This window comes from Etheostoma spectabile, chromosome 22, assembly GCF_008692095.1.
Source record: "Etheostoma spectabile isolate EspeVRDwgs_2016 chromosome 22, UIUC_Espe_1.0, whole genome shotgun sequence".
NCBI lineage: Eukaryota > Metazoa > Chordata > Actinopteri > Perciformes > Percidae > Etheostoma > Etheostoma spectabile.
This window is the reverse complement of record NC_045754.1, coordinates 6,557,937-6,568,294: the sequence shown is the minus strand read 5'-3', so window position 1 is coordinate 6,568,294 and position 10,358 is coordinate 6,557,937. Positions and strand designations below refer to the sequence as shown.

General features: G+C 40.6%; 1 protein-coding gene and 1 long non-coding RNA gene across 5 annotated transcripts in view; one reads left to right on the top strand and one right to left on the bottom strand.

Annotated features, from left to right (window-relative positions):
- dpp6a (dipeptidyl-peptidase 6a) overlaps positions 1-10,358 on the top strand; it is a 238,896-nt gene that overhangs the window by 70,521 nt on the left and 158,017 nt on the right. Inside the window, exon 1 of one of the 4 annotated variants that reach the window (XM_032503429.1) lies at positions 4,170-4,864. The exons of the other annotated variants lie outside the window; for them this stretch is intronic. Within the exon in view, the coding sequence (XP_032359320.1) occupies positions 4,700-4,864 (165 nt within the window). The 5' untranslated portion in view covers positions 4,170-4,699. Of the gene's footprint in view, positions 1-4,169; positions 4,865-10,358 lie in introns of those variants that run through there. 4 annotated transcript variants of the gene reach the window in all.
- The window catches only part of LOC116671964 (uncharacterized), an 18,364-nt gene continuing 18,157 nt past the window's right edge, over positions 10,152-10,358 (bottom strand). The window contains exon 3 of the long non-coding RNA XR_004327425.1: positions 10,152-10,230. This is a non-coding gene — a long non-coding RNA (uncharacterized LOC116671964). The remainder of the gene's footprint in view (positions 10,231-10,358) is intronic.

Sequence of the window (10,358 nt, the reverse complement as noted above, 5' to 3'; positions counted from 1 at the left end):
CCCCCTTTCCCTGCTTACTCTGTCCCTCTAAATTTCCTGGGGACTTTATCTCGCCCATTTCAAATAGGATTTAGACTCAATTTGCCATGCTTCATGTCACTTTGCCAGCAGAATTCCACACTTGATATAGACACATCATAAAACTGCAGCATGAGCAAAATATGATATGTCAAAACTTTCCACTTCCTTTTGCAATTTGTCATTTTCAATGTTTTTTTTTTTTCTGCCTTTTGATTTGTTGTGAAGGAATGGCGCCGGGGCATTGGGCAGATGTGACGTGTCCATCAAAAAAAGGTGCTGTTGTCGGATTGGTGTTGAGGCAGGTAGGGGGTTAACATCGGCAAGTGACAGCACCTATTAATTCGGCCATTTAATTTTAAGTCCAACAGCGTCAGGCTCCAGCACCTTCAAGCTCCCCCTGTCATTCAAAACAAGCCTCTAGCCAGTGGACACACGCCCACACACACGCGCACACACACACACACACACACACACATGCACGCGCACGCACACGCACATTCACACTCACATTGAAGAAGCAAAAAGGCTTTTAATCTGCAGCTGAAAGTTACGCAGGAAGATGCCTTTAAATCTATCAGACTTATACCCTAACCCATTTTAAATTACTGCTGCAACTTCTTGCCTATACTTAGGGACAAATGTAATGGTGTGTAAAAGGACTGCAGCTGCAAATTGGGTTCTCTTGTCATAAAGCAGAAGTCCAACAGACCCAAGTATCACGGGTAATGGCCAGATTGATCCTCCCTCTGTGAAGCTGGGGATTGAACGTGCAGGTTTATGACAGCCTTCTCGGTGAGAAATGAACCGCAACAGAGAAATGTGACACCACAGCATACATTCATGAGTTCTTGCGTTCTCTCGCTCTTTTTTTCTCCCTCACCTGAACCTCTGCTCCTGCTGCGAGCACCTGGTCCTGTCACGGCCTCAGTAGGGGGACTCTTCTTCTGCAAAGTCTCTCTTCTATCTTTCAAGTTTTTACAGGTGGATTAATTACTCGTGTAGCATATGTGGGCATTTAATGAGAGAGGCAACCCCATATGCCTCCCCTTTTAACTTATTTTCAAATTAAAGGGTCTGCACCCAATTTACAAATGCAGACCATGTTGGTTCAATATGTCCAGGTTCTGAGATTCTTCTTTCTCCTGAAGAAATAGTCCCTACGAAAATCTTTTACAGTGAGTCCTGTTGTATATAAAAAAAATAATAAAGGTAATTTTCAATGCTGTGAGCAACATAAATGCAGTTTGAGAGACCAGAAAATATTGACAAATAAAACCAAATCTACCTGCATGGCAATAGCCAAACCTGTCATAAGTATACCAGACCCACATAACGCTATTTAAAATTCTACTGGACTTCCCTGAATTAAGACATTAACAATATTACCAAGAAATTATACTAAAATAAGAAGCAAAGGGTTATCGGGTTTGAACATTTAGTGTAAATGTATAGCTTCAAATAGTTGGAACAAGCAGATACACAGTACATATGATAGGATCTGACAATGTTGGAGTAAATAACTTAAAGCTACATAGGATGTTAAAAAATCTGAGAAAACTATGTGAAGGGAAGAAAATACAGTATGTTTCTTGTCAATTTGGGTGAACAAACCCTTTAAATCTTAATCTTATTAAATCTTGAGCATTTTTCTTAAGCTATCCAAGACAATATTGATCCTCTGGTTTAATTTATGTTACTTAAAGCTTGTCAGGATGATTGACCGCCTTCAGATGCATTAAAGGCGTTCTGGCACTCCCACAGCTTAAAATGCGCTGGCAGTGACACAGCTTCTGAAAAAGACGGTGGACGGTGACCCGACAACTCCCCTTGCTGCCTCACTGTGGCAGCTTCTTCCACACTACCTTCACTTGATAATGGAGGAAAGGATTTAGAGACTGCTGCCCTCCAAAGAAGTTCCTGTCCAGGGACATGTGGCTTGATAAGGACAGATCTCTGCTGAAAAAAGAAACCATCCCTCATAAATCATGGTGGTTGGTAGACAGAAGAAGATGCCCTTGCAGATGTGACCTTTTGACTGTGCTTACAATTTTAGCACGGCATTTGTGACATTGATGTTTTTATGTTGAGTTGCACAGTGAGCTACTGTACTTATTCAGAAGTAAATAGGCATAAATGATGCCGCATGCATCCACTAGATGGCAGTGTTTGTCCACCTCTACGCATTTACCTATTAAGTATCTGTTGTAGTTATTGTCTTTGTAGCTGTTTAGTGCACAGAAGGGGTATTTAAGCAGAATATTGAAATAATCCCATCACTGGCTTCCAGGAAACCCCCAAAGGGCATTCACTCATGGTTACATGACAACTCGATGAGATTGGTGTGCCAAAGAAATGCAGCTTAAACTACTTCAATCCTATTTGTACAGTTTTGTGATCATCTGTGTGTAGAAAATATTGTTTTTTCAGTATACTGAATTCTTTTGCTTTTTTTATCCCGTGTAAGTGTGTGATGGCCCTAATCAGTTGATATCCTTCCCCACAAACAAAGTACTCTGGCAGGGATTAAAGCACACAGCTCTTCCCTGTGCTGCTGATCTGCTGTGGCGTCAGCGAGCCACAGCCCGCTGCATTTAACTCTTCATAGGGAAGCCCTAGATATAATCAAATGTAGTACTTTCTATGATCTCAATCGATATGCTGGGGTAATCTAATAAGGTGAAATGGCAGGATGGGGGAAAAGACATACTAGGTCTAGAAAGAGTTTTACCAGTCTTAGTTTTTACATTATTCATAATCAGAAGACCCTCCACAAATTCAGTCCATCTTAAAATGTATTGCAGTACCCTCAGGATTTTCTGAAGTTTGACAGATCGTGCTACCTGGCTTTTTTTACTCTTGTTAATCACATCACTACTGTGCCTGGAAATTGAATTGCATTAACCACAGTCTGAGATGCATTTGATGTGCAGAAACACATGGCAGCATCCCCCCCCCCCCCCTTTATAAAAGCTTTCTTGGAAATCAATGGTAACAAATTTTGCAGAAGCATGGCAGAGCTGTCTGTGTCTATCTGTGTATGTGGGTTTGCAGCCGAGTAATCAAGTCATGCAGTGGTGTGTTTTAATCTTTTTTTTTATGAAGTCTGCTTAATTAAAAGGCAAATCTGAACAGATGTGTGTTGTTTTTCTGTTGATGGTCGGTGAATGTATAGAAGGAGGATGTTTGCAGTTCATGAGGCTTTAAGCTTCTCCCTAAGTAGTTGTACCTGACCCTGGGACCCTGTCTATGTGGGGGCTGATGAGTGGATGAGTTCTTCTGTGTTTCTTATTGTGAGGCTTAAATCCCGGCATGCTCGGCTTCTAATGTACACAGAGGGATGTGCATGGGATGGAGACCACACAAAATCCAATCAGATTACAGATAACGTTGTGTATAATATGACTCTTCTTGTGATGAATTACAAATCACACTGAAGGATGTATCAGACCATCCAGCAACACTGTAGCAGTTTTTATTGTTTTTATTTTTTTTATTTCCTTTTGGATATAGACAGTGTTATTTGCATTGATATCTATATCTGAACTCAAAACTTGCTTTTTATGTCTGGACATTAGAGATGTCCTCTTAGGTTGTTTGAAATTATATAGGTTTTTATTTTCTGACATTTATTGATTTGCAACTGTAGTTACATGCTGTGCATTAAATAGCTCCAAGTGTGTGCTAATTTCAGCTCATGTATGCAGCAACACTTCACACCAGGATATTCATTTAAATGCACACCACTTTATTTTGACCTTTCTAAGCCTAACTGTATGTTTTATTTATCACAAATGTTAATGCCCACCTGTTAGTTGCTGTATTAGTGCAATTAGTAGGGAAAGCAACCAATTATGTTGAAATGGAAAACAAATGAATCTCAATTATCACCTGTCCCATGAAACCTGGAGGAAAAAACAAACATTTAAGGTTGAAACTGTGGAAAATCTCACTGAGTGACTTCAGACACATAAATGTTCTTATTTTATGATCTGACAAAACCTGTCTCCCCGGATATTGGGCCATGCCTGTCCAACTTCTCTTGTGTGTTTCTCTCCACACGGGGGCAGTCTTGTTCTCTTCACGAAACCTCTGTAGACCCAAATGGAGGCAGAGATAAGAAACTAATAGAGATACTTGAGCCCACTCTATCTGCAAAGTCATGATAAGTTTGGAACCCCAAACCTCTGGTATCTGATCTGTTAATGTTGCGTTGTCTCGCTCGCAGCTGTTGGTTACACCAGTGCTCACTTGTAAGCCAAAGACCTATTAGTCCCTGACCGTTTGTCAGCGGTCACTTTCTGTTCTGCCTCGAGGGAGCGAAAGAGAGAGAAGACGGGATATCGCTGATGCTTCCCCGTCTTTCGGGTCCGGATCATGAGAGCTTTATTCAGTCTCCTGTAAGCCGCATTCGTTTGTTTTTGCATCAACTTAGACGAGTGTGGATCCGCGTCGCTGCAGCGCCGGTGAGACCCGACCATTGAGCCTGAAAGTACGTGCAGGGAATCCTAAACCCAGCTTGGAGTGATTTTCTTTCTGAACTGAACTAGAGCATCGTCTAATCGAATTACCTCAGCCATTCCTCATTGACCACCTCTAACTTGGACGCTTTTATTGTTGCATGTATTGATTGCGAATAGAGACTCGCCAAGTTATTCTTTTTTTTGGACAAAGAGTCGAAATGGCGTCCCTGTATCAGAGATTCACCGGCAAGATCAACACAAACAAATCCTTCCCTAACCCCCCGGAAGCGAGCCATCTCCTCGGGCAAGGTGTCGGGGGGGAGAGGGCGGTGGAGAGCCAGCGACCCCTGCTTCAGTATCGTCAGCACAGCGAGGACGAGGATGTAAGAAACTTGCGCTGTCATCACTTATAACACGCTCGGGCCATTTTCACATAGTTTTTACACAGTACTCGATACATGGATTTTAAGAGCCAATAAAAGAATGGGTCTACTAAATGCCCTTTTGCTGTTAATTACAACTCCCCCCGGCGCCTTTTAAAGGCAAAGTTGTCTAACTTGTGCGGCATTCCATCAATTGGTTGGCTTGGCTGTCAATACATTACGCGTCAGTTACGTCTCTTGTGAAGTAACAGACACTCAGTGGCGCTGTCTGGTCACTTCGTCCATATTGCAATACGTGCATATGTTAACACTACATGTTAGATGTTAATTATGTGCCACGATGGTGTTTTTAATCCTTACGTCTGGCTCCAAATGAGTGGAACTAATGTTTCAATATAACACTCAGCCTATCAAATCCCCGGTATTTATCAAGACCATTATCTCTTGTGTGTTCTTATTTTCTCAAAACACGCTCAGTATTGTTGTCAAATTTTTACTGTAAAGCTGTTTGTTTACCCCAAATGATCTGTTTGTGAATGGATGTCCATACATTTTACCAGGGTCACCTTTGCTCTGTATATTGGCGGTATTGTAATCCATGTGTGGCCGTCTAAATCATCTACCTTTACCTGAAACGTATCCAAATATTCAAGGAGGACGTGCGGAATCTCGGCGCTGTCCGTGGTCCTAAAACCGGGACTCAGTCCTGCTCTGCCCGCTGTTGTCGCTCTCCATGGTGCTGAAATATTAATTCAGCAAAGTAGGGGGCTGTTTTTTATTTGTCTGTTTACTCGTGGATCTGTTGTTGTTTCCGTGATTACATTTTCATTTTTCAAATCCCCCTTCTTTTCCATCATTACTATCAGTTGTATTTACTGTCCTTGTGTGACTTTGAATTAGACGATTCAGATCTGTAAAGTGATATATTGAGGTTTAAAATCCATCCTAGTAGCAAAACTGCTATGCATGAAAGCTCTCTTTTATTACTCGAAGCAGTGAAAGTTATTTAAATTAGGATGTCATAATTTTATCATCATTTCTGATTAATTTCCTGGTGACTTATCCTGGGTGTTCCCTGCCTCTCATCTGATTTAATAGGTAATGGATGGATAGATGGATGAATGGATGGATAATTTTTTCAGATCAGGTAGATTTCAGATAGATGGATGCTGCTATCCCTCTCCTGTCCACTCTTCTGGTCTGTTTTTTTGCCCCCAAAATTAGCTTCTACTAATTTTTGTCTGGATAAGCTCGGGTCCTTGCTCCATTTGCCCATCATGGTGCAATGAATACGACTGGACTGCTTTGGTTGGGTTCTGTTGCCTATTGAGGGAGACATGGCATGCGTGCCATCAGGTGCTTGACATTATTCAAACCAAAACTGAAAGGACTAATCCAGAAACTTGTAGAGGTCCAGTTATGAGATATTGCATTGTTTGCCTACTGCTTTTGCCCATTTGACAAAATGCAGACCATTTGGCAGAAAGAAAACACTTTGGCAGAGGAATATTATAAGGATGATGTTAACAACAGGCATACACTCACTTCAAAGTTGGACTGGTTTGAGAGCTCGCCCTTGAAAATGCTTATTGTGACATTTAGGCATTGGGCTAAGTAAGGTCAAATATTGATCATTTAGCATTTGAAAAACAAATCACACCTTCAACATGCTGCTGCATGTCTTTGTATTAAAAATTTAATAATTGAACTATGTATATTTTATGCTGGGGTGAAGAGGGACTGGTTTATTCTTTTCAAGTTAAATTCACACATAAGTAATACTATGTGAAACTGCACAAAAATACAGTGAACTGAGTGATTAACATTAGCAAGCCAGCTGTCTTGCATGGTAAAAATAAGCTTTTCATTAACTAAAAACTAGTAACTAGTGTCAGTAATATTTTCTACAAAATCTTAATCTCAATCTTAAAGATTGAGCCACATTTTGTGAACTTTTCAGCTCCTTTAAAGCGGTCCTATTATGCTTTTGCATATTGTCTGTCACATCTACAATGTTACGTTGGATCTTCATGTTCAACATGACCAAATTTCAAATAATGAGGTAAACGTATTTTAGAGAAATCCCCATGAGCTAAAAAGTTCAGATTTCCCACTGATCTGAATGCTCCGGTTCCAACATTGTTGCTTGTAGCTACATGCTAACAGCAGTAAAAGATGTCATCTTGGCTGCCAGTGTTGTTAAATTCTCCCAAATTCCGTCAGTCACTTTACTCCTGAAACATTTCCGGTTATGTAGGATATGGTTTAAAAGCCTTCATCTGCGATTTTTGATGGTAAGTGTTGCTATATTCTATTAGTGTCTACTGCTAACTATAGTAGCTACATGCTAATGGCAGTAAATGTTGTCATCTTGGCTGCCAATTAGTTCAATTCTTCCTACTTTTGGGTTGCATTACTGCTGAAACATGTCTGGGTAGTGTTTGGTTCAGAAGCCTTTTATTTATAATTCTTGACAGTAGAAAGTGCTGCTTTATTCCCTTACAATCTGACATTAGCCCAGTGCTTAATATGAAGTAGCTGTATGCTAACGCAAGACAGCTGTAATCATGGCGGCCAATGCTGGCCATTTCTCCCCAATTTCGGGTCACTTCACTGCTGGGATATGTCCAGTTGTGTAGTATTTGGTATAGAAGCCTTTATTGGTAATTTGTCACTGTACAAAGTCCTGCTATATACTATGTTCCAGTAGCTCCAGCTTCAACTAGCAAAACAACAGCGGAGGCTGCGGTGGAGCAGAGCGCAGATTCCAGGAAACAATCTGGCCAATCAGAGCAGACTGGGCTTTTTCGGGCTCCTACACAGCGTCTCTTATAGAGGGTGAATGCAGGTGCAGCCATGGGCAGTATGAAAAAAAATAAAGTACCAACACAAATTACAAGTATTATCCTGAAAATACTATATAATAGCTGCCTTTTAACCTCAGTCACAAAGCAGTGGGTGTACACAATAAAAGGTATGGAACTTGATTGGATCCTGTGTACATTCTGAGCAATGATTGGTGCTTTGCATTTACGTTATATACAGTTGGAGTATTCATTTTGAGATATAACTCTTTTGCTAATCAAACGTTACACTCACTCATTAATGTTTATTAGGCAAAATTAGGGAAGGTAAAATGTTAATAACTTGTCAGGGAAAAATCGTGTAAATACCTTAGATGTAATAATAATCCTAAGGACATTGTTTTTTTGTTTTTATGTTCTTACATTACTAACCTCCACATAAGCGTTATATTTCTAGATATATTTGTGTGCTTTCATGTTTTAAGTGCTCTCTTCCTAAATATGTGTGTATCAGCTATTGCCTGCTAGAGTGTGTTGCAAACTCTAGCGCAGCGTACAGTACGGCGCAGCAGGTAAATCTCTGGTTGAGTTGCACATGAATTTAACATGAGGTTGATTTATTGACCGGTGGTCCTGTCTTTGTGTTTGTTGATGCAGAGAACTCCAACATGATCTGAAATCAATACAAACAGTGATGTATGGTCCCTATTCGTCGACCTGAGAGCGTGGCGGCGGCTCGAAGAAGAGCTTTGTCAGATAGAAAAAGTTTAGAATACAGGTCTGTGAGGTGATTATTGCAGGACAAGAATGTGATAATATAACCTCTGTTCCAGTGTTTCCCCGGTGCAGTTTTTAAAAGGTTTTTACCACACTCTACTCATTTAATATATACAATATGTACTGTATCTATGTAGCACTCTCATCCCGCCTAGTACCCTTTAGTTTTTAATGTCAATCCAAGCTTTGGCACCTATCCAGCTGTGTGGCTTTAATGGCAGTCTGGTGGAGGTGACATTTACATCATACTGTGTGGATGAGAACTAAAGCTCACTGGGATGAAGAGCTCATCCACTGACTCAGCCTCCCTACCGGGCCATGGCACAGCCGTGCTCTGCCACTTCAAAACTTTATCCACCCTGTTCTCTTCAGCTGCTACTCCCTCCCTAAACAGCACTTATCTGTGATGGTTAGTAACGGGCAACATTATAATGCCAAATTAGCCTTCTTGTATATAATTTGGCAACAAAAGCCGTAATTTACTGCAGTACATTTTCTGGTATCATATTGTATCACTGATTAATGCTTGCTTGAAATGTTGGATTTATTCCACTCATTGTTAGTGTCTCTGGACAAAAGTGTCAGTTAAATACCTTCATTGTTAGGTCGCAACACCTTTTCTATTTCCAACCCTTCTCTTTCCAGTCATCCCTTCAGCACCTGCTGCCTTTTTGATCTCCTTTGCAGTTTCCCTCCAATATTAAAGTCATATTTGCAGTTCATACATTCAGTCAATTCAGGATATAATGTGGTTTAGGGCTGGGTATCGTTAAATTACGGTACTAATACCAGTACCCTGAAAGTGAAACCGATATCAACAGAGTACTTCATTGATACATTTTTGTTCTACTTCATTTGATGGCCATTAAGTTGTCTATATCGACAACGTTTCATTTCCAAGATTGTTCAGGTGCCGCCGGAAGTTCTGTCTGATGTTCCTCATTTTGACCGGATGTCCGTCACCTTCTGCTTTCTTTGTGTTGTAATTCTAAACTTTGGTTGATTTATGAGGACTATGGTTAACTGCTTCTCATATCTCTGCAGGATAAATCCAGACAGCTAGCTGGCACACAAATCTATTTCTCATAGCCTTACATGGTGAAAGAAATGTCTGTAAATCAGTGGCTATACATCCATCGGCCAGTCACATGTCAAATTAAATGGAAGAAAGCCTGCGGTGATTGGCTGCGAGCAAAACCATACAAATACTATTTTATTTCAAAATCTGGGTACAAACTGGATCAAATGCAGGTAATACTTGATTGGAGAGGCTAGGATGCTACTTGGTTCTGGATTATCTTTGGTTGATACCTTTCACGGTATCGAGTAATGACACCCAGTCTTAATGTGGGTGCAGGTTGGTGTTCACTGTCCTGCTGAAGGACACTTTTTCTGAGCTAGTGACCCTTTGGTTACAGAGCCGCTCCATAATTAGTCAAGGAGTTGCTTAACTAGCCAGTTTCAGCTGAGTCTTCCTGATCTCACTTACATTAAGTAGGGATGGACGGATAATGTATGTAAAACACCTCAGTATGTATAATCACAGAAAGGACAGTCAATGTCATAGTTTTCTTGTTACCAAGACAAAAAGTGACGCTATAGCAACTAATTAGCACCAACTAGAGGCGCTGCATTACAATATTATCATGTAGATGATGTAGATGATTAATTGTTCACCCTATTATCATATAAGATTTCTCATATGATAAGGTCTCCCAATAGGATATGTAACATTGGTTGGGCTGAAAATGGCCCGACTCCTGTTCTATTGGCCCTAATGCAACCCTGAGAAAAAGCCCGGGATGAAAAGAGAGGATTTCTTCCTTATATGGTCTGCTCATGAATATGTAGATGAGCTGCACACTGATTGGTTGGTTGAAGCGTGCGCACACACACACACACACACACACACA